The sequence below is a fragment of the Cygnus atratus genome, chromosome 7 (assembly GCF_013377495.2).
Source record: "Cygnus atratus isolate AKBS03 ecotype Queensland, Australia chromosome 7, CAtr_DNAZoo_HiC_assembly, whole genome shotgun sequence".
Lineage (NCBI taxonomy): Eukaryota > Metazoa > Chordata > Aves > Anseriformes > Anatidae > Cygnus > Cygnus atratus.
The window spans coordinates 21,206,441-21,228,464 of record NC_066368.1 but is presented as its reverse complement, the minus strand read 5'-3'; the positions used below and the strand labels follow the sequence as shown (position 1 = coordinate 21,228,464).

The 22,024-nt window shown below is 43.0% G+C and overlaps 1 protein-coding gene across 1 annotated transcript in view; it reads left to right on the top strand.

The window, feature by feature from the left end:
- SORBS1 (sorbin and SH3 domain containing 1) overlaps positions 1 to 22,024 on the top strand; it is a 110,170-nt gene that overhangs the window by 78,939 nt on the left and 9,207 nt on the right. Inside the window, 12 exon segments of the mRNA XM_050711849.1 lie at positions 2,521 to 2,586; positions 3,147 to 3,248; positions 4,603 to 4,652; positions 7,907 to 8,082; positions 9,669 to 10,837; positions 10,839 to 11,190; positions 11,927 to 12,012; positions 13,657 to 13,824; positions 15,292 to 15,338; positions 16,779 to 16,893; positions 16,991 to 17,116; positions 17,963 to 18,157. Of these exon segments, the coding sequence (XP_050567806.1) occupies positions 2,521 to 2,586; positions 3,147 to 3,248; positions 4,603 to 4,652; positions 7,907 to 8,082; positions 9,669 to 10,837; positions 10,839 to 11,190; positions 11,927 to 12,012; positions 13,657 to 13,824; positions 15,292 to 15,338; positions 16,779 to 16,893; positions 16,991 to 17,116; positions 17,963 to 18,157 (2,652 nt within the window).

Here is a 22,024-nt window from a genome sequence, read left to right as displayed (position 1 = left end):
GCCATAAAATGCTACCCTGATAAAACGTTCTGCATTTCATTATAAAATACTGTTTAATGATCTATTCTTACTGCATCAGAGGGTCAGCATCAGCCTTTCACATTTATTCAAGTGTAGTAGCGATTTCTCCTTTCTCCTTGAGGTCAGTTGTCAAATGCTCATGCACACCACTTCTGAGCACTGCTGGGATTTCCTTCCATGTATAACAAAACAAAAACATTTTAGGGTTCAATACTGGCTTCAAAGGCTATTGAACATGGACACCAGAGGGCAGACTTTCTTTAAACCTTAGCTTTGCTCACACTTCTCATGAAAGTGACAAAATTCCTCTGCACAGAATATAGCTGCCTGAATTTGGGTACCTAGTCTGATCACATCATAGAAATAGTGTAATTTCTACTGAAAAACAGGCATGATTGGTGTCTGGATGTTCCACTCTGTGTTTCAGCACATGCTGTTTCAGCATTACATCAGGCACTTTAATTGAGGATACCATCTCAGACTTCTATAGATAGCTGCTCTTGAACCTGACAAATTCAGCAAAGAACCCTCTGAGTTCAGTGGCCAGAGCCAGCAGAGTACTCTTTGTGGAGCTGTGCTCAGTTGAGCCATGAGAGGACCAGATTTTTGTTATCAGCTATTGGTTAGGCACAGAACCTGATGCCCAGAGCATTTCAAGTGATATCTGCTAGGGCCTGGGATTTTCAAAAATTCTGTTTGAACAAGCTTCCCCCCACCCTTCCCAGTGCTGCAGATAATTTGTCCTTCTAAAAGCATGATTTCCCCTAATTTTGTGACTTTAGCTGCAATTATGTGACATAGGCAGGAAACACCCTTGCTGAAAGGAAGCACAGGATTCTTGTGAGGCTGTGGTATTGCTCCCCAAACACACCGGAATGACCATGAATAGGGATTTACATTGAGGAAAGCACATGCACTTCCTAGGACAGCCAAAGCAATGCTCTGCTTGTCCAGCATCCCAGATGCATTTCTAGGCAGATCTATGGACACGCAGCCAGGGAGATCACTCTGCAGCATGGATGATTTTCCAGGGCTCTGCTGAGACTGAATTCCCACAGGTTTCTTCCTTCTTCCTCCTGACTGTGACTTCACAGCTCCATGAAGCGCCCCCCCCCAAAAAAAAATGATGGTCAGTAATTCTAGAGCTCAGTTGCATTCTGTTGTGATTGTGGTCACTTTTCTCCTAGCCTCTCCTGGGATGGCACTGAGCAAGCTCTTTGCTATGAACAGAGAAGCAGGGGGTTGGAAAAAAAAAGGAGTGTCCTGTCTTCTTACCTCCTACCCTCCACATCTCAAACCTAAATCTTTGCAGCACCATCTTACCTATTCACCTGCAGCTGCTGATCTTATAGATAAGAAATAGGGATTTGCAGTATTTGCAATCCCCACAGTGGCTGTCCAAGTTTAGAAGTGGGACTGGTTCACACTACAGATCCAGGCCATCCAGAAACCTGAAGGACTTTGGACCAAGACCCAAGCATTGTAGCTCAGTCTTACCTTTGATGAACTGACATTGGGAGATTCTCTGTCAGAGATGCTTTGATAAAATAGTTATATAAGCCAGTATGGACATACATATAGGGTGAGGTTAAGCTTGCCAACCAACAAAGGTTACTTTTGTTTGGAAACACAGAGTTTGAGCATATCAGTGAAGTGCATGTTTGATGAGAAACGGTTATCATGGCATTATTTGGATATGACAAAGGTCTTTCATTTTGAATAATCCTTCCCGATTTATTTACATGTATATAAAACAGGAAAAATCCTATTTTGAAATAGGAGCCTTTACCTGTAGAATATATTTTTAAATAACTTGCTTCCAAACTTCACTATCTCCAATGAAAACAAAACAAAAACCACCACAAACACCCCCCTCCTCCAAAATGGAAAAATAGAAAATAACAGCTCTGCGTTCTCATTGCCCCACAATGCCAACACTGGAAATTCAGCCATTTGTTCACATGGTATGTATTCAGAGTCTGCTGGGGGTGGGAAAGATCTCTCCCTTTTCTTTATCAAAGGCCCTTGTTTTACCCTTTCCTTTTGAAAAGAAGAATGAGCAAAACAAATGCTTTTTATGACCATGTGTTTTTTTCCTTGTTTTGCTTTGTGTTTTTTTCTATATTTTTTTTTCCTTTTTTGTGTGTGTTAAGAATGCTTTAACCACCAGCTGCGGGCTCCTCCTAGAGAGTCCAAAATCCCTTAGTTTTATTTTTGCAAGGTACTCTGTCCTCAAACATTACTGAAAACAGCCCCTCCCTGACTTGCATGTATGCTCCCTTTTACCTCCCATGATCTCCTGATATTTGTGCTAGAGAGGTTTTATCCCTCTATCTCTCTCTTTCTCTGTTGTTGTTGTGTTTTTTTAATATAATTTCTTTTCAGTGTTGATGCAAAATCCCTATTGTATTCCCTCTCTGTTCTAATCCAGTTTCCATGTTCTCTGTGATGTCTTTCCTTATCTTCATTTCCTCATTTCCTTCCTCTGCTTTCCATCAGCCTCCAAAAAAGATTTGGGATTATACTCCTGGAGATTGCTCTATCCTTACTAGAGAGGATAGAAAGGTAATTGTGTCTCACATACGTTGTACTACGGCATCCAGTGCGTATGTATGTGTGTATGTGGATTTATTTCTTTTGTAGCATTGCTTGGGTTTTGTGTGCTTGTGATTTTTTTTTTTTAATTGGGCTTCAGCTCATTAGCCTAACAAGTAGCTAGTGAATTGATTTAATAAACAATTCTGAAAAACATAATCAACAGTAGTTTAGAGTGGTGGTTTTGCTATCTTGACTTGGAATGATAATTATACTAACATACTATTGAATATTGTTATAGTATCTTTTTTTTTTTTACAGGTGGGTTTTATAACTTTATGGTTTGTAGAAGTAGATTCTAGTAGGCCTGCTGTGCATCTTTTAATTTTGGATCTTAAATGCCTAAATCAATTTCCTCTGTAATGATTGAAATGTGATTAATTACTAGTGAATTTCTGTGTATTGTCCATACCATCTTTGTCTTTTTCAATTAAAAAGGCTCGCTTATTTTTTTTTCAAAATTAACATTCCTTTGGTTTCCCCTAACCCTAAGCATTATTTTCCCATTCTTCTTCTCCTTCTTTAACCAGACTGATCTAGAAAAAGACCTCTACCTCTACCAGACTGAGTTAGAGGCAGATTTAGAAAAAATGGAGAAGCTTTATAAAGCACCACATAAAAAGCCACAGAAGGTATTTCCTATTCTTTTCATGCTGCCAATCCCTGTTTCCAAACTCTCTGCTCTAATCTATTCACTGCTGGATGATTATTAATTGAGGTTGGGATAAATAATGGTTCTGACCATTCTGACTGCATGGCTTGCTGTGTCGCTGTCAGAAATAATAGAATGTGATGCTGAGAATCCGGCTTGAAATCCATTTCAGATACAGTGATTTCCTCTCCCCCCATTCCCTTTCAGCTCTCCTCCACCCTCACCCACCCCTTTCCCCCTTCAGGGTTTTGAGTTCCGTGTCTGCAAAAAAAAAAAACCCTCTCTATTTTTCACATGAATAGGCAGCAGCAATCAGATTAAAATTCTTGGTTGGTGTCACGTCATCATCTCGTGCCTTTCAAGCGTGTTGCCATCAACCCTCCCTTCATACAAACCCTGCTGCTCCCTGCTAGGAGCGCATGCCTACCCAATATTTGAATATTCCCAAGAGATTTTGCACAATTTTCCTTACGCTGCACATTGCCATGGCCTTCTAGGGCAGGTCAGCTGCTGCTGCTGGTCCGAGGGTCTGCAGGACTTGAACCATGAAATGACAGATTAATTTGGTAACACGCCATTTTTTCCCTTTGTTGTTGGCTTTTTTTTTTAAGCTGCAGCATTTCACCAGGACTTGAAAAAGCTTCTTTTTCAAACCCAAGATTTGCTTTTTTTTTTTTTTTTTTTTCCTACGTAGGAATCCTCAGGTAGATGAGAGGAGACCAAGTACAGCATTTCTTTTTAAATTGCCGTCAATTTTTTTAAATAACGTACCTAGGAAGTGTTAGATGGATTTAAAGCAAGCGGATAAGAACTGGCTTTTGCTAATGAACCTGTGCAGCTGGCATTGCTTCTCTTAAGTAAGGAAACTGAACTGAAACATTGCTTTTCTTGTTAGTGCTTTGATATTCATATGAACGCTTAGGAATGTATTGTGCTGCAGAAATGTAATGTACCTTTAAAGCAAAGGCGGGCAGTGACTGGTTCGGGGGAAAAGCTTGGGGAAATAATTATGAGCATGTCTCCTGGTCCTGGCCCAGCTGGTTATCTCTTCTTGCTTTTGGCTTTATGCACAATGACTCATTGGCAGACAAAAGAATAGGCGCTGCAAAAAGGCATCGGCTGTGCTAAAAACCTGTCACTGCCCTGATGGAACTCAGGAAAATTGTCGCTTTTCTGCAAAGACATTGACAACTTAAATTGCATTTAGACTTAAACTTCAGTGTCTCGTAAAGGCTAATATTCAAGCAATAAATGGAAAATTACTTAAGCAAGCCTTTTTCTTTCTCCTCGTGTGTAAGTGGATATCAATGACTCCTTTGTTTGGACTTTTGCAGAATACAGCAGGTGTTACTCCTCTGGAAACTTCCACAGACCATTCTTCCTAGTAAGTTTTCCAATTGCTTTTTGATGCCTCTTGTACAGTCTGAGGGCATGTGGGGCAGGGTTTACGGTGTTGGAAATGGCCTGGCTTTATTTTTTGGTGACGGATATAGACAGCTATATATCCCATGAGAATTATAAGCGTGCTTTAGGTGAATCCAGATACTATGTCTGCTCTTTGATCCTAAATTAATTTTGAAGTGATTACTTAAGTGATTGCATTGTCTAGATAAGAACTGCTATAGTGCCTAGGCAGCTACTTTTAAAAAAACAAACGGAATCTTAACTCCATTTTTATGAAACTGCATGAAGCTACAGCCTATTTGCAAACAACTTTATTGCCTGGAAAAAAAAAAAAAAGAAAAAAAAAGTTTGTTACTTTTGTATGGTAGATTGGTTCCTGTTAGAAGTTTCCAGTTATGCATTCTAGAGGAAAAGGATGCTGTTGATAAAACACAATAATTTTCTAGCTTCCAGGAAGGGAAAAGTAGTAGCAGTTGCAATATTTCTTAGAGATCTAATGTGGCACTGGTTTTCTGGATGAACACTTAATATAACAGTGAACTCTGTGTAAATGAGTTATACATTGAGCTGGTTCATTTTGAAAGAGGAAGAGAAAAAAATCGAGGGCAATATGCTGAGTAGTCCTTGTAACTGGACTAGGTGCATCACATTTCTCATAGGCACAATCTGCCCTGCATGCATGGATTGTTAGGAAAGGCACTCTCTCCTCCAGGCACCCATCGACATCATTTTGTTCATTGCTCCTATGACTTTTCAGTTTTGTTTATGTAGGGAGAGAGCAATAAAATACATGGAAATCTCATAGATTAGCATAAAAGGATAGCTTATATTTGCCAAAGACTGGTAAGAATCCTGAATTCCTGACTGTCCCGAAAGTGTTGCAAAAGTTGTGAATCTTCTGTTTGATTTGCTAGGCGGGCCAGGTTTGCTCTCCTGCATTCAAGTCATCTTATAGAGCCCATGTTAGTTGCCACTGATGGGTGTAGGAGCTGTTCTGGACCTTGAAAGCTGTGTCTGTACATACAGAATTAATATTTACAACTCAAGTCAAGGAAATTACCCTCCAGCTAAAAGAGAAGCATGTGCATAATGTATATGTGTTATCATACATTTTAAAGCCATCTTACCTCTACTTTTCATTACGTAGAACAGCATTCTGTTCTGCAAGGCATCTCTCCCCTGTGCACAGACTGATCTGTTAGCAAAAGCCAAGGTTTCCACCTATGGCAGCATTGTCTGTGCCCTTTCTGATACTATGCAAAGCATTCAGGAGTGCCAACGTCTGTGCTGGCGGATGGGAAGCAACCTGGGTAGGGTGGGAATGGGAGACAACAGAGAGGGCCAATGAAGTCATACGTTCTTCCCTAGCCTGCCTATAGAGAACAGGGAGAAGAGAGATCTGGAGTTTATTGCTTTTTTTTTGTTCTTGTTCTTCCTCTTTGGTGTTGCTCTTCCCTCTGTTCACCTGATTCTAACCTTCTTGCAGACTGCCCCAGCTCTGCCGTACAGCTGGCTGGCCCTGTAGGGGGAGCAACCAGTATAGGGACTCCTTTGCCAAATACCTCCTCTCTCTCCCCTAGGTGTTTTCCCAAAGCAGGGAAAATATTTTAACCCCTTGTTTTTAACAACTGGGTGCAAGTGCTCTCACGTCTCAGGTGAGGAACCTCAAGGCAGTCATGAGTCCCTGCAGCGGCTGGCAGGGTTTCCTCAGGAACCTGACAAATAGAGGCACTGGAGTAATGCACACGAGACAGAACAGCTCTGTAGCTATGGTTATGGCTTGGGCCCTTGCTTCTATTTGAGCATTGCCTAGGTAGAAGTGGCGACATTATTCCGTTTCTCTTTGCTGGTGTTTTTCACAAGCCCTTTTACTTCAGAAAATAATTTATGGGACTGCCTATGACCTGGTTTTCCTTGTCCGGAAACTAAAATCTTCTTTGTGATCCAGACATTGTGTAATTCCACCCCCATAGCCAGTCCTCTGATGTGTTTGAAAGCTTTCTCTTTACCCTGTAACTACAGTGTCCATCCAAAATAACCAGATGCATGTACAAATTTAGCCACAACAAGCAGGCCTAACCACAAGTATTTCCACACACTCATAAATTTGAATCACCCCTGGACATCGCAATGAAAACCAGCTTTCAAAAGTTTCTGTGATTTGGCAAAAAACTTTTTTTTTTTTGGTTTAACTTTCTAGCAGGCATGCTTTGGCCTCAGAATAACTTTGTGTGTGAGACTGCATCTTATTCCAAAGAGCCTGGGTGAGCATGTACAACTGGTATCGGATGAGCTCAGCTTTTAGGAAAACACAGTCTGCCTGATCTTTTGCACCTGGGAAAACCATTCATACCATGAAATATTATTATTTTTGTTTGGTTGGTTTGGTTTGGTTTTCTTTTTTAGAGAGAATACAGTGAAATTTAGAAATCACATGTGGGAGATTACTGGTTTTGTTTCATGACAGAGGAAAGGGATTTGTAATAACTCTTCACTATTTAAGGGCCTAAGGAATTACAGTTGTGCCCATTTTTAACATATATCTCAGAATCCAGCATTTTGTTTGTATGTCTGCATGGTAGACCTAGAGTCTGTGACTTCGTATTTCCTCTAGCGCAAGCTTGAGGCAAAGCTGAGCAGAATTGTACCTATCTGGGAAATTTCTCTGGTGTTTAAACAGTAGTGTCTGTAGCCCAGTGCTTGTGCTTCTCTGCACAGTCCCTCACTGATGGGTTTGGAAAATTGCTCTGGGAGTCTTGGCTTATAATGTTGGCTGGGAGGCTGAACTGGTTGAGATGAAATCCTGAGCAGCTGTGCTTTGTAACCAGGGGACAGGAATGGCTGGTGTTTAAGGAGAGAGGGCTGGAGCCGGAAGATGTATGTGCTACTTCTAGCTAGCCACTGAATTTCTGTATGTTTGCAAGGGAATCATGCATTTGCTCAGTGACCCTGTTGTCTTGTCTGTAAAATAAAGGAAGAGTGCTTTCCTGCCACCTGTTTTCTGGGGGATTGAGGTGGGAGAGTTCCCTCAGGTGGAGAATGTTGTGGTAGTGCAAAACTTGCAGCACTATTGCAATGTACTCATAACCTCTTTATTCAGCATCAGTTCTTCATGCACAGTCCATTTTGGGTTTATAAGTATGGTTTTCTCTTTCCTTGCACGAAGCTCTCAGCAAACAGAAGTGACCCACTGGCATTCTTCGCCATTTTTCTGTTTTGCAAACTGTTTTCCAGCTCCACATATTCTCCCAGCTACCACACAGTGAAGAGGGAGACAGAATCAGCACCAGGGGACTTTGCTGGCTTGGAGAATGAAAGACAGATTTACAAGAGTGTTCTGGAAGGTGGAGATATCCCGTTCCAGGGGCTGAGTGGTCTCAAGCGACCTTCTAGCTCTGCTTCCACAAAAGGTAGGCGGTCAGGGCGCTAACCTGACCTTTGTTCTGCACAAAGTGTCAAAAGTCTGGTGATATGGGGCAAACTCCTGCAGGGTTTAGAGTCCTGTTCAAGCCAGTTGAGGTTTCCTCTGTCCTTCCCCTTTGCCATCCCTGGTTTTCTCTCTTTTTCTCTCTCAGACTACACTGGCCAGTATTTTTCATGACCCCTTTATCTGATCCAGGTTCCTCTTCTTAACAGGAACCAGCTCTCTCCCTCCCACACCTCAGCCACATTCCACACCCTCTTTTTCTTCCTCCAGGCTGCTCAGGCTGGCCTTGCTGTCCATCTGCTCCCACTGCCTTGTCATGCTAGAGCCCTTTCCTGCTCTTCCTGCTGGGGGGTCTCAGCAGGCCACACCATGGCTGCTGGCCTGGCCACCCTGGTGTAGCCAGCACCATGTTCTCTGCAGCCTCCTGCCTGCAAGGGTTGTACAGAGAATGCACAGGACATTGAACCAGCAACACCCTGCAGTCTCTGAGGCAGCAAGACAGCAGAGACTGCTGCATTCTCCTCCCCCTTTCTCCCCCCATCGTGGACCTTCTAGAAGATTAGGTCAAGGAAGAGCCTGACTCCCATCAGGGAGTTGTACTGGGGAATGTGTCCCTGAGCCAACTTCAACCTAAAAATGGATCGAGATGGGGAGAGGACTGGGGCAGGAATGCATTGGGTTTCTGAACTGCTCTCCCTAAAAATAGTGCATCACACCAAAAAGGTCTCTGTCTCCATCTTCCAGATGTTTTTCAGTATTATGTCCGGCCTGTAGGGCAAGGAGTCAAACTGGAGCTGAACAAAAAAAAATCTGGTCAAACAGTTATTGTTCCCCAAACTGCAATTGAACCTGAATGGTTATTTTGACAGTTTAATTTGATCTCAGATTGGAAACAGACCTAAAAAAATGCAGTCACAGCTCAACCCAGTCTGGATCTGATGTTAAAAAAGTGTTCTCATTTGACTCCTTGATTTTTAAAGCAAACATGGGCCACACCACACTGTCTGAAGCACGCTCAGCTTATTCCTGGTATGGGAAATCTCTAAGCAAGCAGCTCTTCTACAAGGCCAGCTAATGTGGCATGCTTGTCCTTGCATGGTCAGCCCTTGATTTTCTTCTCCCTCTCAGGAATAAACTCGTTGGCACACACTGTGGTGAGACCATAGTAGGTGTGATTACAGGCTCGGTGCATTAAGCCATTTTTGCAATGCCAGTGCCTCTGCATTCGTGCTGACACCCTGATCCTGCCCAGAGTTCAGCTGCCCTTTTCCATGGTGCCACAGCTCCCCTGGAAGCTGATGATGCTCCGCACTTTTTAGGAGAGTACCTTGAAAGTGCAACAGGCCTGTTTCTGGCCAAGCCTCTCAGCTTAGAAACATTAGCAGCACTTCACCTACTCCTGTAAGTGCAGCTTGTTGTGCAGTGTCTTCCTGCTTTTCTTTATGTTTTGGAACTTTGTTTCTTTAAAGTGCATTGTATGAAATCCAAGCATGTTCTCTCTCCTTTCTCAATAGCTTTCTAGCACTTAAGCTAACAGGTTGTATTTATTTTATTCTGCATGCTTACCAGTGGATCGTAAAGGTGGGAATGCTCATATGACTGCACCCTCTTCAGTTAATAGCCGAACCTTTAACGCTAGTCATACCGGTATGTTAGGTCACTCATGTAAAAATAAGAAGCCCTTATCAGCTGCAAAAGCCTGCATTACTGAAATCCTCCCTTCTAAATTCAAACCCAAACTAGCAGCTCCAGCTGCTCTTGTGCAGGACAAGAAGGGTATCTTGCTATCTCATGAGAAAGCTCAAAGCTGCGAAAACCTTCGTAGCTCCATTGCCTTGTTTGATAATAAAAAAGCTTTTATGGTAGACATAGGGGAAAGCATAGAAGACATGTTGATGAAGTCGAAGCAGGAGTATGCCATCAAATCTGGCAGTACCATGAGCCTACAGGAGTATGGCACCAACTCTAGGAAAGGCTACCTGTTCCCTGCCTCCAGGAAGAGCGGGATGGAGTTTACAATGCTGTATAAAGACATGCACCAGATCAACCGGTCCAGGATCAATTTGAGCACAGTCTCCTCCTGCAGCGTGAGAGATATCGCGTCTCAGTTTGAGAATGAAGCGAAGGACAGGATGGAGCACAGCCTTAGTCGAGAGGATTCAGAGCAGATCCCCAAACACACCGTTTCCTCCCGTATCAGTGCCTTTGAGCAGCTGATCCAGAGATCCCGATCAATGCCCGCACTTGATTTTTCTACTGGACCAAGCAAGTTCACCACTTCTCTCCAATCTAAAACTTGTCTGAGTTCTGCCTACTCTGCAGAGTTTCTTCTGGATTTGCCAAAAACACAGCGAGAAGAGAAGGATGCTACCAGCTTGGCAGACAAATCCTCCCGCTCCTGCAGCAACGTGGAGGACACAGCTTCGGATGTCAGTGATGCCATCCCTATGGACACACTTTCAGCTTGCACGGATGAGATAGATCTCCTCTCAAATGCATCCAATGACAGTGGCGGCAGCAGCAGCAACCTCAATGGACCTCAGAAGCATAAAATCAACAGATGCAAAGGCACATGCCCAGCTTCCTACACCAGGTTCACTACTATCCGAAGGCATGAGCAGCAGCAGGCCTCCAGGAACCCTGATTCCAAAGGAGATATCTATGGGGACAGACACACACTCCCCAGAAATGTCTACCTGATGAGCCCACTCCCATTCCGATTGAAAAAAACCCTTTCAACACAAGTCCAGCAGGACTCCACCCCCAGGCTGCCTGGAAACCCAAGCAATGCCCAGGCCCGACAGCCCAGATGACCCCATACAGCTCCAGGGGAGCACAGGAGATGAGAGTCACCACTCCCAGCACAGACTGTGCTCCAGAAGCAGGCCGCTGGCTCCCAGGCGCCTGTCTTCCTTTGACATTGTGGAGAGGCTTAGCTATTTCCCCACCAGGGGATCTAGCCGAGATAGCTCCATGGGCCGGTCTGATACTCCTGACTCCTTACACAATGGGAACCCAGTCCCATATGCTCTATATCACAGCTTGGACACAAACAACAACCCGCAAAGTGAACTTGGGACGTACCTAGGAGGTGGCTTTTTGTGTTCTTTACTAGTGTCCCTTCATCTGTCTTCTTGCTTTCCTTTCTCCTCCCCTTTTCTTCCACAATCCCTGCATTTTTACTCCCCATCTTTGCATCCCCTGACTCCCTATTTTTTTATTATTTTTTTTTTTTTCTGGTATGTCTAATGTCCTTTGCGTGTCTTGCTGAGCATTTTTGTTCAGGACATATTAACAGCTGCACTTCTGAGAAACGATTTCTGCTGCCTTTCTAATCACATCGTGTTCAGTTGGTCACAAGCAGCTCCTGGGATGCAAGAATCTCAACATGAGTTATTTCTAGTCCTATATCATTTGCAGACATGGGAGTATAAAATAAACCCAGATGATTTGCTATAAGGAGCAGTTTCTCAAGGTCATGTTGTGTGTGTGTGTGTGTGTGTTAAACTTTTCTCAGCAGTAAAATGCCAAATCGTATTTTGATGGCAGCAAATCTTTTCTTCACAAAGTCCTTCTGTGTTTTTACTCTTTCCCGTACCTTTATTTTCTTCCTGGTTTTGGATCTTTGTTAACAAGTATAGTCCAAAAGGGAAAAAAATGAAAATGGTTAAATAATCAACATCTGATTGGCAATTTGGTCAATGACAATTGAGAATCCTTACCATTGTAATGGAAGCAAATTTTTAAAATATATTTATTTTTTTCCTTTCTGGTTATGCTAGATAAATCCATCTGTATTTTAACTTCCTTATGTTGTTTCGAAGTAGATTCAGAATCACCAAGGCATTTTGCAGCACTTGATTACATGGAAACTCCCGAAGAAATTCTCCGCAGGCGCTATGATGATAAAGAGGTAATAATGCCTTCTTTTATGGCCTAGTAACAGTTGTGGCAGCTCCACATGCAAGAAATACAGCAGTAACTCTTTTAGAAGGACAACTTATATGTGCATTGATATGTATATTGGAAGTTAGAGCAGAAAGGTAGAACCAGTATGTTTTATTTTTAATACTACTTTTGCCACTAATTTACTGTATAATGTGTAGTCCAGTTTAGCTTTTATTTAAAAGGAACCTGATAGTTCTTATCAATTGCACAAAATGATATATGGGGGCTTTGAAAATGTAAAAAGGCTGGAGAGGTATGTGAGATGTGGTGTAACACCTCAGTACTTGCAGATAAAGCTGAAATGGTATTTCTACAAGTGAATTAATTTTTATTGTTCTCCACGAAAGCCACCTGAGTCAGTATTAATCAAGCTGGTCAGAAAGGGTTTATTTTCATGCAAGAGTCCTCAGGTTTTGAGTAACAAATGTAAGGCATATCAAGCCACCAGGAAGTGTGAAGCTTTTCCCCAATGCAGATTAGAATTCTTTGATATCTAAAATTGTCAACAGAATGTATCAGTCCTTTTTGAAATGGCTTGGTGATGTATGGACAAGCTGAAATACTAAGAAAGTAACAAAGGATGTTCAGCACTGACTGTATTCAAGTTGGGTTAAAGAAATTATAAAGTAATTGCATTCTAGGAAGCTTGTTTAATAAATAAAAATAAAACCAAGTGACAATTTTACTGAAGAATCATGTTACCTTTCTGAGTTCAAATAACATTTGTGTGGGTTTTGAAATATGTGTAAAATCTGTTCTTAATTCCAATGTGAAAAATATACTTTTTGCTGTCTTCTCCCATGAAACAGTAATCCCCCCACTGCCAAAATCCAGCAAGAAAGCTCATGTAAGAGCAAAACTCTGAGTTCACTAAGACGTCCTGGCTTCAAATTATAAAATCATTCAGTTGGAAGGGACCTACAAAGGTCATCAAGTTCAACTGCCAAATGAGCTACCAAAGAGCCTAACTCTTCAGCCTACAGTCAGTGCCAAAACGTGCAAGAACCCTTCTGCATGGTTCCCGAGAATTCTCATTTCCATTAATGTGCCAGAGGCTAAAGAAGTCCAAAATATTTCTGTGGGGTTTGTTTAGTTTGTGAAGTGTGTTACATGAACCCAAAAGGAAGTATGGGAGAATCTGATACCTGAAGGTGGGTTAGGCACTCTCCCAAGCTCCTTTCAAAGCTCAGAGGGGTTTGGTGCCTCAACTTACCTGTGGATCTGATTCAGGTCTCTTGGAAGTCGAGAGAAACTCTTTATTGGTTGGAGGGGGTGTTGCATCAGCCCCCTGCATTATCAGCAAGCTTCGCATTATCTTAGAAGTTCCCAAGACATGGCCAAAACTTAGAAAAACTCATTGACTTCCATTAGTGTTGGATCAGATCCACTGTATGAGCTGGATTTCTGTTATGTGATAATGGGAATGTACTTTTGTGCTTGCTAAATCAAAGGGTATTGTGTAGTTAGTAAAATCGGTGTTTTATGTTGAACTGTAAAGTTCCAGCTTTTTGCTGGGACCTCAGGAATTTTATTCAAGTCACATTTGTGGCAGCTTTCAAATGGCCTTAACTAGATGATTTACTGCCCATTTTATGCAATTTTATGGCAGAAACTTTTAGAGGACCAGAGACGGCTTAAACGTGAGCAAGAAGAAGCTGATATTGCAGCTAGAAGGCACACAGGGGTTATTCCAACGCACCATCAGTTTATCACTAATGAGCGATTTGGGGACCTCCTAAATGTAGACGATACAGCAAAGAGGAAATCTGGGTCAGAGGTCTGTTTTAGTTACCTCAGTCTGCTGCTTGACCCAAAGCAATATTTGCCTCTCACAATGTTGTGCTGTAGGCCAACATTAGCTCTTCGGAGAATGTCGTTTGTTTTTTTTATCCCCCTTCCCCTTTCCCATTCTGGCTTCATTTAGAACTGCTTTGACTCTTGTGCCTGGTAAATTAATAGATATCTCTATACCAAGCTGCATATGTTAAAGCATGCCTGCTGAGAATTGCTGGTGCACACCTGTGATGCATGCCTTTAAATATCAGCTACTTGTAGTAAATCAAAGGCATTCTACATCCTTTGCATCATATTGCTACATCGCCTTCTTGTCTGTGCCTTATGCTTAGAAACTTCATGTCTTGTTGATTCTGGCCATGCGACTGTTTCATAGTTGTTGTTTTTTTAAAAAATAGATTGTTTCTTCTCCTATCTAAAGCTGCTTAATGTCCTTGGGAAACAACTGGAAAAAGTCTCAGCATGTTTCACTGAGTACAACCTGGTCAGTCTTTCTGAAAGAGACAAAGGAGGAGTTTTTTTTTTTTTTTTTTTCCATGAGCCCGAGGCAGTTCTCCCTAGACTCTCCCTGGATGCTAGGCCAGGTGTGCTGGCCACATGCTATCTCCTGCCTTGTGGATTGCTGCTGTGGCTCTTTACAGCTCCTGTGTTTCCCCAGAGGTGCAGCACAGTGGCAGTGGGTGAAGTGGTCACCATGTGGATGGAGTACATTTGTCTGCCTCTTGTTTACATAGCTTCAGATGCAGAAGTGCCATATAAATGCATCTACTTCTTATTTTATGCTTCATTACCAAAATGACTTTTAAATTGTCTAAATATTCAGTAGCTATTAGAAAAACAGCCAGATAAATTATGTTTTGAAGCCTAGGCCTGCTGTCAACATGTCCTCTTTGGCTTTTTAGCCACTGAAGATGTTTTTTATGCACAGGCCTGATTTATTTGTACTTCCTCCTCACCTTCGTCTCTTTGCTACCAATCCATACATGGATCACATTGCAGAATTCATCAAGGCCAGGTAATAATCAGTAAAGAGCCACATCAAATAAAATCCTACTTTTTTTTTCCCCAGCTGGTTAATTTTGCTTTCTGATTCAGACACTGAGAGGAATTTTTTTCCAGAGTCCCAGTAACTGTAGTTACTGGAGTAGCTCTTGTTAACCAGGGTTTGTCACATTTAAACGTTTACTGCTGTTAAATCCATTTTCTTTAGAGCATTAATTACAGTTATACCAGAAGTGTTATACCACTTTTTGCCCTGGTAAGGGAGACCCATCCAGCATATTTGGACTGTCATACCAGTTGCACACCAGCTTGTAGCAGAATACCTACATTCAACATCCTTCCCTAGACTAATGGTAGCTATAGAAGAGTTTGGTTTTTTTTTCCTCAGAAGAGGATGGAAAACCTAATTATCATCTTAATGTGCTAATTTTTTTTTTTTGATCTCTAGATGAGACCTGCTAGAGCCAAGTTTGACTTTAAAGCGCAGACACTGAAGTGAGTATAGCTTGTTACTATTGCCTTTGGTGTTCTTCCTCTGCCTTTTCCCCTAGGATGCAGCATTTATGAAGCTTTGTGCCATTGGATTTGAGTGTGTCTTTCCAGCAACTCAGTCAAAACAAAGCGTTCACAGTATGGCAGGTGAAAGTAATATGAATCTTGCAGGTCGTAGCCTGTAGTGGTCCTTCAGGAAAATGTCTTTCTCAGTGTCAGCAAGATATTTAAACAGGTGCCTAGTTCTAATCATGTAGCTGGGCCTTTGACTCAGGATTTTCCTGATTCAGGACCTATAAGGGTACAGACTGGTCACTGCTCCCCTGATATCTGTGGATATACCAGCAGATGTTTCTAGTGGCATTGTACCTTCAAACCCTTTTGTGGTCCTTGTGATGAATCAAACAAGAACCTTACTCTTTTTTTTTTTTTTGGGGGGGGGAGGGGGGGGGGCGGGGGGGAGAGCAGGGGGTTTATGGAGGGAAGGGAATGCTGCTGTGAAAAAAAACTATGAAAAGCATTTGCCTTTTCATGAACCTGGAGAGTCTCTCGTTTTAATGTTGCTAAGGAGGGAAGAAAGAAAAGCAGATTTCAGTGAAGGAGCAGCTGTTTTTCTTCTCATGTGCTAATGCCCTGGGATTGTTTTGTTATATGTTCTATAGGTGATGATTTGTAATGATTTACACAGCATCTCCCCAGGACCTGTAATAAAACTGAAGCAAATGTAAGGATTAACTGTTGTATCCCTAGAGGAGAACATACCAGAGTATCAGACAAAAATAAAGCAGAGCTTGTGAAAATCATGGTAGGAAAGGCTGGGTTTTCTTGTGAGGACCCATGTAGTAGGTTTATAAGCCTAGTACAAGCTTCCCACAGTGGTCGTTCCTCAAGGTGCAGACACTGGTAATTTTAGCACTGAAGACTCTGGGTTGAAATCCCAGTTTTTAGGCCAGGTGAGGTCAGTGGTTGTACAACCACTGGCTGACCATAAGCATAATATTTACAGGATCAACGTTTGTGTGTGAGAGAGGTCATCTAATCAGCAAACTAGTTTCCATTAAAATCATGTGTCCTTTTCGAAGGCTCTTGTGTAATGCCCGTTTTCAACAACAGGAATTGAGCACAACTTTCAGACCTTCCATATCCAACACAGAAACCAGCCAGTGGCATCTGTTGCTTGAGTTTGACCACAATCCTGCTGGGAGGGTGTGTGGTCAGTAGGGCCCTCATAGGTCTGCTTTTTTGACACGATCCCAAAGAACAAGAGAATCCCTGCACATCGTGGTGTGAACAGGATAATAATTCTCAACATGTAGCTTTCACTTTGGTTGGAGCGTGATATATCAATAGGGCTGATGCAGATCTTGGTACCTACGAGTTGCTGGACAGATAACACGTCTGATCTCCAGTGATATTCTCACGGAGTGCTTGTGTTGTTAACAGGGAACTTCCTCTGCAAAAAGGAGATGTTGTTTACATTTACAAGCAGATTGACCAGAACTGGTATGAAGGTGAACACCACGGCAGAGTTGGCATCTTCCCACGATCGTACATAGAGGTACCTGGAAATGTTCTCTTTTCTCACTCCCTTTCTCCAGTGACCACTTCATGAACTTTCTGCATGTGACTCACTTGATTTTGTTTGTTCATTCTAGCTCCTTCCACCAGCTGAGAAAGCTCAGCCCAAAAAGCCATCACCATTGCAAGTATTGGAATATGGAGATGCTATTGCTAAGTTCAACTTCAATGGCGATACCCAAGTGGAAATGTCCTTCAGAAAGGTGGGACTTCTGTTGTGCTGTTGAACTGAACCCAGACAAAAGTTTTTTTAATGCTAGTAACTTGAAATTTCCAAATGAAAGCTACAATAAGATTAAATCTTCAGTGGTCTGATCCTCCCCAGTGGAGATGCATGCAGTCGTATAAAAATGGTGATTTGACAAGAAGAAAGCTGTTTTCCCTGTCCTTCACGCTACAAGCTAAGTTATTAAGCACAGGCAGGCAAGGTTCTGTGGTGCTGAAGTGACTGCCTAGATTTGACTGCAGTCAAAGAATAGGAACGGGTTGTGTAACGGCAGTTCAGAGCAGTCAGGCATATTTACAGAGAAATGCTATTTAATCTCTCAACCAACTCTAGTTTTTTTGATGATCAAATTAGATCTTATCAGCCTTCTTTTCATTATATGTGAAGGTGGTACTTGTAGTTTATATTAGGGGTCTGGAAGTCACTTCATTTGTCAGCAAAACATGAGAGAGCATAGAGACACCTAGTTTAAACTGCAGACCAGCTCATACTCCCTGTACATCTCATACCCCTAAAGGTCTCACAGTCATTCAATTTTTTACCTGACTTTAGTACATATGGTCTTTGAAAACATGAGGTAAGTGTAACTGAGTCTGCAGGCAGCATGAAAGTACACCAGAAGATCTGCACCTCCTTCTTCTCTGAACTGAAAAGTATTCCCACCCAGAGGTTAGTGTAAGAACCGTATAATTTGGGAATAAGAGAGGCTGAGAGCCATAAATTATTTTAAATGAGCTGCAGCAAGTTTAAAAACGTAATCTGCTTTGGAATGATCATATGTTAATATGTTGAAGTCAGAACTACATTGCCATTCTTTCAATAGGGTGAAAGGATCACATTGATTCGACGAGTGGATGAGAACTGGTATGAAGGAAGAATCTCTGGCACCAATCGCCAAGGCATCTTCCCTGTCACTTACGTGGAAGTACTCAAACGGCCAGTGGTCAAGAATGCCATTGATTATCCAGACCCACCTATGTCCCTCTCTCCTAACCGCAGCATGACAGCTTCGCCACAGGTATTTGGACTGGCTGCAGCCGGTTACTGCACCTTGTGGAACAGAGGGATGTTGCCGTTGTTGTGCAGGAAACAATAGGTGGATAAAGATCTAGCTAACACTAGTAATCTGTGCATTAAAGCCCTTGTTCTCCCTGCGGTATGCTGAAACTGCAGGAAAAGGTGATGTTTCATTTACCAGAAAGGTTAATAAGTGGGTAATTTAGGGATTTGGAGGCTCAGCTTTTCTTCTCTGATCTGTAGCTTGAATTCAAGCCAGGGTGAAAGGGCTGTGGTTAACAGCCATCCGAATAAGTTTCACTGCCAAAGATGGAATGACTTGGCGATCCAACCCCTCCTGAGTGGATGTTTGCAGACCTCCACTGTGATGAGTGGATTTTTTATTATGATTATTAAAAGGACATTATCATGGACTGTTACGTTCCATAGGAGCCATTACTGTTGATCCCAGTCAGCTTGAATCATGCCATACCTTTACTCCAAAATGTTCCAGGTCAGGACCAAGGTTTTGGGAGACAGGGTCACGAGGGTGTCCTGTAGTATTTGCAACTGTTGCTAAATGAGCTCAAGTTTAGAGAGTCGACCTTTCTGGGATCTCTCATGAATTCGCTATAAACCATACTACAGTTCAAACTAGAAATCAAAATGGGAGCAGATAACTGCATGGGGAATGTGGGAATCCCAGAATGTTTGCCATGGAAAATGTGTCAGGGAGGCATTGAGTCTCTAAATCCCTTTGTTTTGCTCTCATTCTGCAAATACTCATGCTTTTGAAGGTCAGCATACATGTCGAGGATGTGGCTGTGAGGTTCTGGTGCATCCCTTCTCTCACTCAGGGGACTGAAGTAAGGTCATTCTGAGGTTGAGACTGCAAGGAATGAAAGTGGAGAATTGGGATCAGGAGGAGGGGATGTACAGTACAGGACAGATGGGAAAGACAGCCATGACTCAAGCCTGGAGTCTGTCTGGATCGTCCCTAAAAGGAGTGGTTTTATTCTTGACTACTGTGTAAAGAGGAGAGGCTTTTTGCTTCTTTGGGGTTCCCTGTGAAAGTGGTCCCAGATGCATTTTTCTGCTTGAGCATGGCAGAAGGTAAGAAGTATAAGGTCTTCCACAAGGCATTTTGTGTCTGGAATACTGGCAAAGACTGGGGAAATGTATTTGGAGCACAGATGAGGACTGGACTCCGTGGTTGGGGTAGCTGTGGACAGCACATTCTCTGACAGGGTGCACCTGTCCGTGGAAAACTTGTGCACATGCTTAGTCACAGATCTGCTCCTCTCCATGTTCGTTCACTCTCCTTTTACTTTTGCTCAGTTGTTTCGAATTTTCCTTTCTTATTTTTGTTCATTTCTTTCCTTTTCTCTTCTTCTTTTGTCTCCTTCAAGTCTCCCAGCTCTGAGCTGCTCCATACACCAACTCCTCCGCCTTTGCCTTTCGCACGCCGCGCCTTATCTCCAGAGGTGCAGGCGGTCACATCCGAGTGGATTGCTCTGACCGTGGGAGTGTCTCCTAGCACCACTCCTGCCATAACTCCTCCATTGCCTCCTCTGCCTGAAGCCTCCCTCCCTCACACTGACTCTCTTGCGCCTTCTGCTGCAGCCAGCCCTTCCCCCTCGGTCAGCCTCCACCACTCTCATCTCTCGGGCTCCTCGACTCCCAGGTCCATTAAATCCCCATTGCCCTCTTATTCATCCAGGCCTCAGTCCTCCGCTCGCAGTTCCTATCAGGCCACTCCGCAGAGCGAAGAAAAGTTTGTTGGCTCCCCGTCTCCCAGTGTGAGCTACTCTAACTCCCCTCGCTGGGCAGGTGGGAGCCCTGAAAGCGTCCTCGCAGAGCAGCGTGGCACCCCTGGCAGCCAAGCCTGGCTCCAGAAGACCAGAGGGGGCAGCAGTAACCCCGAGCAGGGTTCCTATGCTGGTCCCAAGATCTCTGTTGAGCGCTGCCTGAAACCATCCCAGCTAGACATGCGTGTGAGCCCAGAAAAGAGACCTCTGAGTTCCTCTGAGGACAACCAGTTGTGTCAGGAGCTAATGGCTATTGTGCAGGGAGGTAAAGCAGAGAAAAGAGGCATGAGGAAAGGTGATCTGGGAAAGTTTCAAAGCGGGGAAGAGAAGGTACTTTTCCTGCATGTGTGTGCGCTGCTCTGAATCCCTGATTTTACTGGTGTGTTGGGGTTTGTGCTGCTCTGCTGGCCACACAGAGCCAGTGGCTGCCACGTGTCCTTTTGGTAACAGTAAGACCTTCATCCAGGATTCACCAGTGGCATTCACTGGACAGCAGGTCAAAAACTTTTAGAACAGGGCTCAGGAGTAGTGTAGTGAGAATTAGTCTAGAATAGATAATAGCACAGGACTGACTCAATTGGTCGTGTCTAACAAGGTGACTGTCCCAGGCAGTGGCTATTATCAGATGTGTCATATCATAGAATCACAGAATGGTTTGGGTTGGAAGGGACCTTAAACGTCGTCTAGTTCCAGCCCCCCTGCCATGGCAGGGACACCTCCCACTAAATCAGGTTGCTCAAAGCCCCATCCAACCTGGGTTGGATGAAAGTGTCACACAGGCCTCATGCCCCTGTAATTCACCACATAGAATGCAGGCAATTATTTGATATTCAAAGATTTTCCAGTGTGCAATGGACGATCTTTGGTAATGGCATGTATTTCTTCCCCCTAAATGCAAGCACTTCTTATAAATGTCAGCCTGGCTTGTGGAATCACAAAAACTATTCCTTGCTGTGGAAGTACAGGATGGTTGATCCTGGAGTCTGTGGATTAATGAGCTTTAGTTTTGGATGTGCAAGACTAAGTCAGGGAGGCTTGCTTCTTATCTGTGCTTTGACTGGGATTTATTAACTTTGCATATCCAAAATGCTGTGATGTGGTCCAGCCCCAAATGCGAATTAGACCAAGTGTTATTTTCCCCCAAGAGTATTTAGGTGTGTTACAAGAAGGAACACAGGGGAACCCTCTAGTGGTTTCTACCTCTTCTGCCCACAGTCTTGGTATAGATCTGCTTTACTTTGCAGCCCTCAGTTGGCTTGGTGTCCATTGTGGGCTACAGCCAGCCAAAATACATTACAGCATCCCCATGCTACCTTGTACAGGAGTGGGAGTTTGGGGAGCTCAAAATCATAGTGTTATAAGTAGCTTCTTGAATGCAATGTGATAGCCTCCTTGGCATGCCCTATCTAGCCAATGTTAAATAATGAAGGACTGTGGTTTCTAAGATGACACATTTCACCCTGGGAAATCTTAGGACAAATTGCTTGATTTCTGCTTGAATCATAACCAGAAGCATATGGAAAGCTGTGTAAAAACTGCTGTTTACCATCTGGATGTATTTTTAGCAGCATTTTCTACAGGCATAACTTGCATGTTTAAAACAGAATGAGGTGGTGAGTTCAGACAAACCAACTAGGTAACTGCACCTGCCCTTGCATGGAGTTCAGTTTGCTGTGTGTGCATCAAATTTTACTGCATAGCAAATGCTCTTATCACTAGGAGTGATTGTGATAAGAGTGCGTGTGCCAAGCTGACCAACTTTTCTTTTCTTCAAAAGACTGCAGACTCAAAAGCATTCTGTTCATCTGCTCCTCTCTCTTCCTCTGCCCTCTCTTCCTCTACTGTCACAACACAGCCACCTCCCAGACTTACACGCAGAGTCAATAAGCCACAGGTAATCATCTTTGCTGATTACTCTTCCATTACTTAGAGTTGTTTCCATGCCACAACATTGTTTTGTCATATGCTTGTTTATCCATTCACTGATTCGACAGATAAGATATTTATCCTGCCATTTAAGTAAGCATTTTCATTTAAAAAATAAAAATAAAATATAATAATTTAAACAATTTCCAGGCTGT